At 37.5% G+C, this 13,328-nt stretch overlaps 1 protein-coding gene across 1 annotated transcript; it reads left to right on the top strand.

Annotated features, from left to right (window-relative positions):
- Positions 1-10,784: 10,784 nt before the first annotated feature.
- si:dkey-72l14.3 (Glyco_hydro_56 domain-containing protein) lies at positions 10,785-12,601 on the top strand. The gene is made up of 4 exons (XM_056773531.1): positions 10,785-11,306; positions 11,421-11,816; positions 11,899-11,988; positions 12,068-12,601. The coding sequence occupies exons 1-4, from the start codon at positions 10,785-10,787 to the stop codon at positions 12,599-12,601; spliced, it is 1,542 nt and encodes a 513-aa protein (XP_056629509.1).
- The last annotated feature ends 727 nt before the right edge of the window (positions 12,602-13,328 follow it).

Raw genomic sequence — 13,328 nt, 5'->3', positions numbered from 1 at the left:
CCAGTTGGCCACATGTTACTGTCACAGTCGAGTTCCTGAGCCTGTCCTCTCATTCACTCAAGGGTGAAATCTGTATATCTTTAGATACAGAAACTTTGTGAAAGTGGTCTTCTCTTTACTTTTTACCTCCTCCCCAATACAACATTATAGAGGTGGTGTATAATGTAGTATTGGCAGTGTTGTTCAGTGTGTATTTGTGTGTCTCTGAGCTCTGTACGTGGTCAAGATCTGTCCCTGTCGAGACTCTTAATTCTGGGTTTACTTTATAAGTACTTAACAGTCCCCTTCAGGATAACATCCTTCAAACAGTTTCTCTCACTCTCCGTCTGTCTCACTCTTCGATTAAAGGTAGTGTGATTGGCAATATTCCATTGGATCAAGTGTGGACAACAGCAGCAATCTGTTAGTGTACCTAGAAAGAGAAAACAACCTATTAAAGATGAAGTTCACCCATCAATAAATATCTGGTCAAATCCTATGTTCATAAACTGGGTAAAACTTTGCAGTAAGGTTGCATTTGTTAACATTAGTAAGTGCAGAAACTAACATTGAGCAATAGCGTTTATCAGATTTTTTAAATATTTGTTACACCATGTCTACACCGGACACGACAGAACCCATTATAATTTCAAATTTTGTCCACACTGGATGCGTTGTGTCTTTAAGGTCCGGTGTAGACAAGGTATTAGTTAATGCCAATACAATTATTCATGTTACTAACGTTAACAGTTACACAAACATTAACAGGTCAGATTTCGAAACCTATTAGTAAATGGTAAAAATAACATGAATTGAGACATCCTTTAGAAGTATTGTCTATTAATGTTAGTTAAAGGTGTAGTGTGTAATTTCAAAGGATATTGAAAGAAATTGAATATAATATACATAACTATGTCTTCACAGGTGCATAAAGACTCGGTTTTTATATTACCTTAGAATGCTATTTATCTGTTTATCTATACACCTCGGGTCCCCTTGCATAGACTTCACCATGTTGTCTCTACAGTAGCCCTAAACGGATAAACTGGTCTACAGAGCGCGTTTCGTAAATACGTTATCTCCTTCAGGAAAGAAGCGAAAACATGAAGACATCTTATTAGTTCTGTTTCACCATAGTGCTTCAAAAGGGAGGGGTGAAGTGAGCCGTTGGTTGCGATGCGTAATGTCACCACTAGATGCCACTAAATTTCATAAATAAACTGTTAACAAATACAACCTTATTTTAAAGTGTTACCAATAAATCTAGTGTGACCTTTTGTCCACAGTGGAACACAAATGAAATTGTGAAACATTTCTGAAGTGAATTAAATAAATGTCAGTAAATGCCCTTAATGACATTTAGTTTGCAAAAAAAATGTTCATCGTATTCTTCAAAAACCCATTTGTGTTCTAGAGAAGAAATAAAGTTTGCATGACATATAATACTCATTGGGAGATTTATTATTGGGACATAAAGCAACTATAATAATATCAATAGTTGAGAGGAAACAGAGGTAGTTACTTAATGATGCAGTTGTGAAATAACAGTCCAGCGGTGAGGGGTAATCAATACCTTTCGAGACCTTGAGCTGCGATCGGTTATTACCTGCTGTCAAACTCTTTGACATGTTTCCCTTCACCAATTACTCTCTCTGTCCAGGTATAAGGTAATAGTGTGTGTGTGTGTGTGTGTGTCGAAGTCGATGCGTGAGTGTTTTTTTGCGTGAGATAGGCAGCTCTTCCCACTGAGTGGTTGTCATGGCTACAGCAGGGAGATGGAATGCGGTAAATATCTCAATTTCCCAATGAACCACACACAAACACACACACACTCATGAACACACACACAGTTGGTCTTTTTGGAGAAAGGTCAGAACATGCCAAAAGACAGGAAAAGAGAGAGAGAGATCTCTGTGGTGTGTGTTAAACTTGCAGATACATCGGTCTGTTATTTGAACACACTAAACGTCATAAAGAAAAAACTTTAATACAGTCTAAACTGTTAACAACAGAAAATTGGCTGTGAAAACAAAACAAATCAAAGCCAACGTAACCTTCAGCTAACTGTGACGTTCACTTTTACTCCTGGCACAAGCTGTTATCGCCTATGGTGCTAATTAACCAAAAACTCAATCAAATTATAAACCTGAGCGAAAAACAACATCAAAGTTGCTCTGAGATTGTGAAATAACAAGCAGGCCTGGCTCTTCAGGATGATCAATATTACATTTCTGGTTTCTCTAATTAGGTTTGTTTGAACCAGCACTAATCAATGTCTTATGAGATCAAGGTATTCTGCAGAGTACACTTTACCAAGCGAAGGTTGCAAGTTCATCCTCAGTTAAGGGTGGAGCAGGCACTAGAGAGTTACTGATTGGATGAAATGTATCTGCTAAGTACCCAACCGTGATGATGTTAGCAGGTTGTGTATAATTAAGCAAGCGTGTCAGTTTGTGTGCACCTTATTATTTTGTAACGGCTGCCTGGGGGCTGAAATCTGCCACTGTTGTCAGTAGAGGAACATTTTCCAACACAGTTAAAGACATTCATTTAAATATTGAGTGACTTCACAAACTCTATTTTAAGTAATGAATTAATGATCATTCCTATGTTGCTTTTTCAAGCCCCTTTTTTACCTGGTATCCTGGCAGTATTGCATCCAAATTTCCCAACAATTTCACAGCGAAAACGTAACTATTATACGATGTGGCTAATTCGTATGAATTCGTACAACCTCATTCTTTTTTGTAATGCTTTCACAACAGTGGCATGAGGGTTAGGGGAGGGGCTTCAGTATTGCTTTTTTAGTAATCCTATGTTTTTGTACGATTCCCAACGTACGTATTCATACGAATCAGCCACCTCGTAAGTTACGTATTTCTGTGAGATCAGGTTGAATTTCTCTATACTTTCACAAAATCTCTCAGTCATGATACAACCTTTAACTACTTCTTTTGTCAAAATTGCAAAGGTGTAAAGTACTCGAGTATTTTTACTCTCCAGTACATTTTAGACTGCTTTTAATTCCTTTCCTTGTACTACATATAAGCATACTGTATATCATACTTTTTACCTTTACTACGTTTATAAATACATGTCGATTTTTTTACTGAAATACTTAAGTACATACTAAATCTAGTACTTATTTACCTTTATTAAAGTATTTTTAAACTAAAAATGTACTTAGCAAATGGATTAAAATGTATGATACATCCTTTATAATGTATACATTTTTCCATTTTCTTATATAGTACAGATACTTGAAAAATGTAGAGTAAAAATACTCGAGTATCAGAAATCATATTGCCTGTTTGTAGTTATTCATAGTTTTGGTATGATTTTCTCATCTTAATTTATACAAGTGTTAAAGTTTATACAGCCGTTTGTTTTATGGTTACTTTGTTTTTTTATTTTGGATATTAGTAACCTGAAACTCCATGCATAATTACTTTGTTACTTGAACTGAAAGACAGTGAGAGCAGAAGAGAGACGATAAAGTCAAGATAAAGGATGAACCAGGAGTAGAAAGAGAACAACAGTAGAACAAAATTAAAAGAAGTGAAAAGAAATTAAAAGAGAGAGATGTGAAAGACGGACTGGTCACCTGAAGATCCTGGCCTGGGCTGAGCCATGGGAAGGTGGTAGCCGTCGTCATGGTGAGGGGCTCTGGTTGCTATGGCAACAGCTGGGCCGGGGTCAGCGGCTAAGGGAATGTGTTTGCACACAGAAGTGCATGCTGGGAGGAGAATCCCGCTGGGTGTGTGTTTAAATGAGTGAGTTTGAAGGCGAGCGAGCAAGAGAGAGTTTTAAGCGGTCCCTTTAGAACTAAAAAAACCCATATTGCCATAACAAAGAGGAGAAATTAGTTTGGGGCTGTGAGGTAATTGTTGAGGCACTTTGTGAAGTTCTTTGGAGGAAGCAACTTAAATAATTTGTCTGGAGAAACAGAGGGCAGTTGTACGGTTGTGACAGAGATGCTTTTGAGATGCTGTTTCGTTTAAATCCAAAACCTTGCTGCATACAAAAAGCATACGCTTGCAAAGAATATTCATCATGTTTTAGATTGTACACTCTAGTGTCTACCCACACTTACCCAAACTGTGGATCATGAGTCACAGAGATGTCATCTAGGCAGCATATGGACAAATTTATGGAATATGGTTTTAGTGACGGTTGGTGGATATTGCAGGAATAAAATTCAATAGAGCAGAACACAATGTGATATTCTTGGTGTTTCTGTAGCTCAGCCGGTACAGCGTGTCACCAACAATGTCAAAGCGTCTGCCAAATATAAAATTATTATGACAGAATCATCTTTAAACGGGTGCATGCATCATAAGCATGTAGATGTTATAGCATTGCTTGGTTTGTTTCATATTTTCTCAGACGGAATGAGTTTTAGCATTATTTTCTAATAAGTTGCATGCAACTGATGCTGAGGTATTGCTTAAATTGAATAAAGGATAGTTTAGCCCAAAATTACAATTCTGTCATCATTAAGTCACCCTCATGTCATTTAAAACCTGTATGACTTGCAGAACACAAAAGAAGATATTTAGAAAAATGTTGGTAAACGAACAACATAAGGCCCCATTTGACTTCTATTGTATGGACACATACAATGTGTCCATTGTATGGACACATTTCTCAAAGTATCTTCTTTTGTGCTCCACAAAAAATAAAAACATGAGGGTGAATAAATGATGACACATATCGCTCAAACTCCACTCTTGTAATATTCAAAGACAAACACACACACACAAAAATGCAGGTTTGTAGATGTGGACGTGTTTCTCTATGTATTTTGAAAACATTTTTAAATATTCCACTCTTTTAAGTAGAGCCAAACCTGTACACACAAACTCTGTCTGCCACTCTTTTAATCAGAGTTCTTTCGCAGTCAAACTGGCTGCAGGAGATGCAGTGAGATGGAAAACTTTAATCGCATTAAAAGAAAAACCTTCTCCTTTCATTTGGAAATTCCTCAGATTCCCCCTTCCTCTCTCACCCTCATCTTTCTCCCTCTCTCTATTTTCCCAGTTCTCCCTCCTTCCAACCTTCCCCTCCTCCCCAAGCACTTAGAGGCACTTCTGTTGCCCCTGAATATACCCCCCCACCCAATCTGCTACACCCGTGGAGGAATTACAATCTACTCCCCACAGCCCGTTTCTATCCTTGTTTCGCTCCATCTCCCTCACTCTCTCACTCTTTCTTTCTCTCGTTCTCTCTTTTATTTCGTCTTGCCTCTGTGAATCTGTTCCTCCTCCTTCAGAAAACAGACAGATCAAAGGCTCACCCCCTCTCCTCCTCGAGGTTTTGTCCACGTCTCTCAGTCACTTGTCTTTGTGGACCTCTTTCCGGTTTCATGCTATGTTCGAACTCTCCTTTTGTCGTCTAGTCCCAAAACACGTCTACACACAAATACACTCGATCACACACAACAGGGACAAACCACCTGAGGAGTGAGAGAGATTTTTTGACTTTAGGGACCCTGAGGAAAATTTACAGTTTACTGCTGTTGTTTAGGCTCTGTCTCATGCAAACACAATGTTTCATCATTACACTGGGGTTCAAATGTGGATTATTCCTTTTGGGTAAAACTACAGTTTGGGAAGTTTTCAGTTACTTTAGTACAGGTGTAAGCAACAAACTTCACAACGTGATTTATGATAATGATATGCTGTCAAGTGACCAGTTGCTTCCTTACAACTCGAACCACAAGAGGGCAGTGCTACACCTCTACAATTTACATATAGAAACAGATTAATTTGAGATTCAATCTTTTTAAACAGAGTAGTAGTTCAGCAAAACCATAAAAAACATTTTGTTATTATTTGGTGGCCATATAGGAAGACGGTGAAAGTTTTGTTACTGACTTGTTATTATGAACTTGGATGTGAAGGTCTGGCTGCACTGAACAGGATAGATCTGAGAATTGACATAACAAACATATTTTAGATTTATCCCTCAGTTATTTGTAAAATAACTTTATGGAGTAGGTAGTTTTAAGAGGAGACATATGAAGTTTAAATTCATTCATATTAATATCAATTCTTCTGTTAAAGTAACAGTTCACCCAGAAATAAAAATCTTACATTTTCTCACCCTCAAGTTGTTCCAAATCTGTGCAAATGTCTTAGTTCTGATGACCGCAGAGAAAGATATTTGGAAGAATGCTTATAAGCAAACAGTTCTTGGCCACCAGGGTGAGGGTGAGTAATACAGAATTTTAATATTTGGTTGAACGGTTCCTTTAAGAAAAGAAGGAGAGTGGTGACTTCATTAGCAACATTACAAAACTCTCATCTTCAACTACTGACAGTCACATTAGATACTTTATGCTCACAAATGATTCACACAAGCTCATTATCTCACAGTTGGGACAAACTGGACAACAAGTTTGGGTAAATTTTTCGAAATTGAGTTTTTTTACATAATCTGAAAGCTGAATAAATAAGATTTCTATAGATGTATAAATAGTTAGAATAAGAAAATATCTGGCTGAGATTAAAACTCAGGAATCTGAGAGTGCAAAAAAAATCTAAATATTGAAAAATTGATAATCAGGGGCACTGTGACACGCCATTCACAAAAATTAAGTTTTTATATATTTAAGGCAAGAAATTTAAAAAATATCTCCATGGTACATGATCTTAACTTAATATCCTAATGATTTTTGGCCAATTTTGACCCATACAATGTATTTTTGTCTTTTACTAAAAATGTTCCTGTGCTATTTAAGACTGGTTTTGTGATCCAGGGTCACATTTTAGCGAACAAAGTGGGACTGGTTGCTTTTTCCTAGTAAAACTCACAAATATCCATTTGAAAAACATTTCACGGAAAGCAAAACAACCTCACCAACATAATACCGAGAAACGTGTTGTTTGGTTTGTTTGCTTGGTTTCTTTTTCGAATTGATACAAAATTAGATTATCTTTTTGTAAGTCATAGGTGTCAGCATATTCAAAAATATACGTAAAACCAATTTAAGTGTAATTGGAAATGCACATCAAAACACTCAACATAAAAAACACATGAGCGGTGACTAAGAGAAACAGGATTTAGAGAATAAAGTGGAGTTAGAGGTGTTTACAGTAGCTCAACGGGGTGAGCCGTGTCCAAACCTCCACACCTGTTTCCATCTGCATTTACTAGGTTGGATACAGGGATACAAACTGCTAAAAGGTGAAATAAGTAAGACATTTAGATGTCTCTAGAGTATGTTTCAAATGGATTTTGTAACGTATTAAAGCTTCTTGCTTTTCAAAAAGACATTAACCTTCAAAATATCTTCCACTGAAGTATACAATCTTAAGTGTAAATTCAGTGTCAAATTCTGGGGTGAGTCTACATTGCATTGTGATACTTATTTTACATCCATTTATTTCCAGGGTTCAATATAAACATACAGCAACAATAAAAAAACAAAAGTCAATCTCACCAAACAACAACCGCTTAATAAACATGCATCGGCTTCCACCAAACTGAATTTCCATACCAAAACCCTCACCCATATACACACACACACTACACAGGTATCCTTAACCCCCGATCCACTCTCTGGACCGGACTCGTCTGAGCCGTTGCTATGGTGACAGGACCTGGAGAGCAGGCATCACCTTAGATACCACAGATCACACAGATAATCTCAACTAAACATACGTACATACAAACACACAAACTCTGTACAGGTAACAAAACCAGACATGCACTGGATACACAAAGGCACACACACCATATAACAAACAAACACACACTAATCTGTAATTTGTGGTTAGTTTCAGGTGATTAAGCAGCAGAGAAAAAAAAAGATTGAGGTTCTAACATCACCTCACATTTATCACAAATGTTTTAGTGTCATATTCCTGGAAAAGATCATATGAAAAAGATGAAATTATGCAAAATACATCACAATCTAATTCCTTTCGATTAAAAGGAAGACCATTTTAGGACCATTTAGTGCGACAAACAGTTTTTTTTTACAATTAAGCACATTCACCACCCAACATCTTACGGACATTACAGGAATAAAATATATAAATACATTTACAAAATCATCCTTTTTGAAAACATCTTGTCTTTTTCAATTAAAATTAGCTAAAATAATATAAATTACCGTGGTAACTTGATGACAATATACAAAGAAGACCAATTACTTATGAACGTTTTACAGTAATAACTTAAAAATGCAAAAATAAACATATACACATGCATTTATTGACTGAATTTAACTGTATATGTCTGAACTGTTTATGTGCACATGTAAATATATATATATATGTATGTATATATATTCAGTCAAAAAATGAATGTAAGAGAATTCACATTTATTGTCATAAGAAAAACTTAACCAAAATGCATTGTGTGACAGCAGGTGTAAAATAAATCACAATTACCATTGTTTGCTCTAAAACTGTGAAATCTAGAGAAGATTATGTATAGATTTAGGTTTAAGATTATGTCAGATTATGTTTGGATATTTGTGAATAATCTTACCAATAATCCTCCTCAGGAAGTAGATTTAAGCTTTGGTAAAGTGACGGATGACAATGTGCAGATATGAGAGAAAAAACGAAGGAAAGGAGAAAATATATAACGGCAGAATAAACAACAGATAAGAAAGGCAAGGACATTTTCATACAGTATATGAATTATTATGTATCCAGAATGCATGAAAGAGTCATTCAACAAAATGTTTAGTGTGACAGCACTTTAAGATTTGTGAGCTTGTCAGAAGTTGAATTATATTGCTCAAGAAAACACCAGCAACAAACAACTCAAAAACAATGTAAGTAAATAAAATGACTCAAAGTAAATTTAGGTTACTGTTAGACTTGCATGTTCGTTTTCAACAAATGAATGCATATACAGGAATATGTGTGTGCATTGAAGGTGTTATTATTTTTGTGAGTGTGTAGGTGTGCTTGGAACAGGATTAAGAGATTACGGTCAGTCTGATCATGTGATTATCATGGTCGGTTGTGACCCTGCTTACTAAAAGATTACCCTGGTGAAGGTGAGGTAGTTTGGTTTCTTCTGTCTTTCCTCCTTCTGCCACTTTATCCATCTTATTTTCAGGACTTCTGATCTCTCATGGTTGGGTTGAAGTCACTTTATTTTGTGGCTTCCTGTACAGAACCAGGACACCTGAATGCTCAAACCAACACAGATGAGCTAATTTCTTATTCGTTATCATCCAGATAGCAGTCGTACTATCCCTCTTCACCTTGACCTTTCCCTCTGGAATCTTTGACCTGGGGTTCCAGGTACACACACATGATCTGCCAATGCACAGGTGAGTAACTCACTGCTTCACTTCCATCCCCTAAAGTGTGTATACTATCTGTATGTAAACTGTACATAAAGTGTATATATCTCACGAGCTGAAAACCTCTTGATTTAATCAGGGAAACTAGACTCAAAAGGACTGGTTTGTTTCCAAATAATAATATCGGTTATCAACTAGAAAAACTGAGATGTCGCACTAGAATAGCCAAGTCATTTTTTCACTGCCTCTCTGAAAGCAGAAAGTGCCCTAAAACTATCACACCAACAACAAATGATTGCTTTGACATTGCCAACCTCACAACTGAATGAGAAACGAAATGATTTTTTGGAGAATGATAAACTAGCTTTCTTTCAGGTTAAGATAGCCTATTCTGGGAAAGATTGTATTGTTCTTCCCTTTGGAAAGTTAGCCATGGTTTTATTATAGTATAGGTGTATCTGGTGTTTTTGATAGATAAATTACCATATGTATAACAAAACCATGGTTAAATATTGTAACACACACACAAAGAAAATATTTCATTTATATACTGTCAATGTAATAAATAAGTTAGTATATATTTAAAAGTATATTCAATGCATTCAGATATTGAGAACTATAAGAACTTTTTTCCAGTATGAAAATGTAATTTATTATATTGAACTATATTATTAGTATCAATTATATTCCCCACATATTTTTGTTTCGTAAGGGTACTGTGAGGAGAACATAGAGGCTCATTTGTGCTGCTGACTATAGTTTCACTACAAAGAAATATTAATTTGGTATGACTGCTATAAGTTAGTTCATTTAAACGGGACTAGATGTTGTGTTTTGGGGTGTTTCCAACACAGAACAATGAAATACGTAAAAATAAGCTTTACTTTAATATTTTGGTCTTCGAAATCCATATTATATTGCAGTCGTTCGTAAACCCCATAAATCTTGCGGTGTTGTTGGGCGCAGGTTATGTTTGATGCTCTGGCGCCCACTTGTGGCGAAGTCAATGAACAGCAGGTTTGTAATTACCGCTGATTTTAATTAATCTCATTCCTGATGAAATATCCTTAAGTGTCTCTCTTTAGGTGTGTTGGAGTTCACGATGGCGAATGATATAAATAAATAGCAATAGTGATTCGAAAGTTTAGTTAAAACAAAGTAACCAAATTTACTTTAGTTTAACTACAATAGCCTAGTTTAACCATCGTTATTTGTATTCAAACTATGGAAATACAAATATTAATCAACCTACCAAGAAATGGTTACCATGTCCTTACTATAATAAAAACATGGTTCATTTATGCAAGGTTGTTGTGTCATAATAATTCTCACGTGTCTTGATTATTTTATCATTTGTAGCCTATTGCATGTATTAAGACAATATTTAAAAAAACAAAATTCATTGCAATTACAATCAAAACATGTTTGTTTATGTTTCTCTCTCTTTTCTTTTCTTCTGTCATTCTTTCCCTCTAAGGTGTTTCTCCTGTGACTTCATGGATGAGGGACCTTGACGCCTATTTATCTCAGCTCCATGGCTGGTAGAAAATACATGTTCATTTCCAACCTCTTCCTCTTCTTTTCTCCTCTGCTCATCCGTATCTATCTCCTCACCCCAGCGTGCGTCTGCGGTCCAGCCCGGGCCCCTTTTCTCGCTGGCCAGCCTTTCCTAGTGCTGTGGGGGGTCCCGGATAAAGACTGTTTGGGTCGGCCAGACCCAGCAGGATTTGGAATGGAGTGGGAAGGCCGTGTGGCCATTTTTTATGAGGACACACTGGGACTTTTCCCGTATTTCACGGCACAGGATCGTTCTGTAAACGGTGGTCTACCGCAACACACCAGCCTTGACCTTCACCTCCAGAGGGTGGAGGGCGATCTGACAGCCACACTTCCCCAGGCAGGAGCACCTGGTCTGGGGGTGCTGTGCTGGCAGGAGTGGGCACCACAGTGGAATAGGAATAGGGGTAGTAAAACAAAGTACCGTGTGGAGTCAAGGGCGCTTCTTAGGGGATTTTTTCCAGACTGGGGCGCAGAGGAGGTGGAAAGGTGGGCTCAGGTAATGACAATCTCAAACCAGAAGTGTTTCTGGACCATTCTGTAGAATAAACGTATCTTTTATGCTGTCTGTTACATTGATTATATCATGGATTATGATGTCATTTCCTGTCAGGTTGACTTTGAAGCAGCAGCCCAGTCCATACTGATGGAGACGCTACGAGAGGTTAAGAGACTGCGCCCACAGAGATTATGGGGCATGACCCCTTATCCCAACTGTTATAACTTTGACTCTGCCCAGATAGCGCTAGCCAATTACACAGGACGCTGTCCCGCGGCAGAAATGGCTCTTAATGATGAGCTGATATGGCTATGGAAACAAAGTGGTGCTCTTTACCCAATCCTCTCACTTGAGAAGCTGCCAGAGGGAAGCAAGGGGGCGTGGCTTTACGCAACCAATCAGATAAGAGAAGCGTTGCGTGTGGCGGCACTCGCAGGGACCACTTTTGATCTTCCAGTGTTTCCGTTGGTCAAGACTTCATATATTTCCACTAGCAGCTTTCTGTCAGAGGTAACAAACATAGTGTAGGTTACATAAGGCGCATTGTTATTCAGTTTAATGAAATTATTATTATTATTTGTTTGTTTATTAGATTGACTTAGTGAATACCATAGGAGAGAGTGCTGCCATGGGTGCATCTGGAGTCATTATATGGGAAAGAGCCTTAGCAGTTAAAACTCAGGTAGCTTTACTTCATTCTTGACTGTTCGTTCTATTGTTCTTATGATTATTATGAATTTATTTATGAGTTTCTCCTACAGAAATCCTGCTCTGAGTTTGGCCTATACGTTCGTGAGATCCTCGGCCCTTACGCTGTCAACGTCACCACTGCCGCCCGTCTATGCGGAGTCTCCCTGTGTCAGGGGCGCGGGCGCTGTGTGCGCAAGAAAAAAGAGGAACGCACCTACCTTCATCTTCCTTCACCCCACTTCCTGCTTGTGCCAAATGGGGCCGAAGGCGTCAGAGCAACAGGAGAACTTCCTGCTGCTTTTATAAACATTTGGAGGAAGGACTTTCGCTGCCAGTGGTTCGAGGCTTTGGAAGGTGCAGCTGCAGATCAGGAGTCAGATGCAGTGGTGGAAAAAGGACAAAAATTAACATTACCTACAGTAAAGACCATTAGTGGGATCAGACCGAGTGAAAGCACGGTGGTAACCACAGCTCCAGTTACAGTACTACCTACTAAACTAATGATGGACAGTGGAAGCTGTGCACTTAATATACCTGTCGTGCTTCTATCCTCGCTGGTTCTTGTCAACTTCATTCTGTTTGATGTGTCTGGAACCGTAGTGTGATGATGGGTGTTTTGTTAACCCCTGTTGGCCTTGACTTTGAGTGATGACTTGTTCATTGCAAAAAGCTTTTTGTTAGAGATTCCTAATGGAAGAAGAGATTTATTTCCAAGATACACAATTTACATAATTCATGTCTGAACATTTGAGCAGATCTGAATCAGAATCTTTGCATGAAACTCAAATCAATATGTTGTTTGGCATTTCATAGCAAAATGACTACCTTATTATAACTACCTTATTGTAAAAAACAAATTCTAGGCTCAGTCAAAACACAGACTAGCTAAGTGCCGAATAAATCATTTTACAGATTTAGTGTAAGATGTTTTGTCAGTGAAAAACTTGAGACCATTTAAACCATCACCAAATGACTTGAGGTCTATAACCCTCAATATCATTTTTTCACCCTGATGTCATCTATAACCTGTGAGACACAAAAGATAAAATCCAATAAAAGTCAGGGGTCAGTTTTGTTTGGTTACCAACATTCTTCTTAATATCTTCTTCTGTGTTCTGCAGATAAAAAAGAAAGTCACACAGGTTTGAATGGAATAAGGGTTTGTCCATTTTTGGGTGAACTATCCCTTTAATGTACATCAACTCTCGAAGCCCCATAAACAGATTAAATTCAGTGAAGATCAAATCCTCTGAAAGAAAGATTAATTCTTGAAGAATGTTGTTATTTAAGTAGCTTGAAAGAAAGGGTTTAACAAATTTGTAAACCCAGACA

This window comes from Triplophysa dalaica, chromosome 18, assembly GCF_015846415.1.
Source record: "Triplophysa dalaica isolate WHDGS20190420 chromosome 18, ASM1584641v1, whole genome shotgun sequence".
In the NCBI taxonomy this organism is placed as follows: domain Eukaryota; kingdom Metazoa; phylum Chordata; class Actinopteri; order Cypriniformes; family Nemacheilidae; genus Triplophysa; species Triplophysa dalaica.
This window is presented reverse-complemented; position numbering and strand designations above follow the sequence as displayed.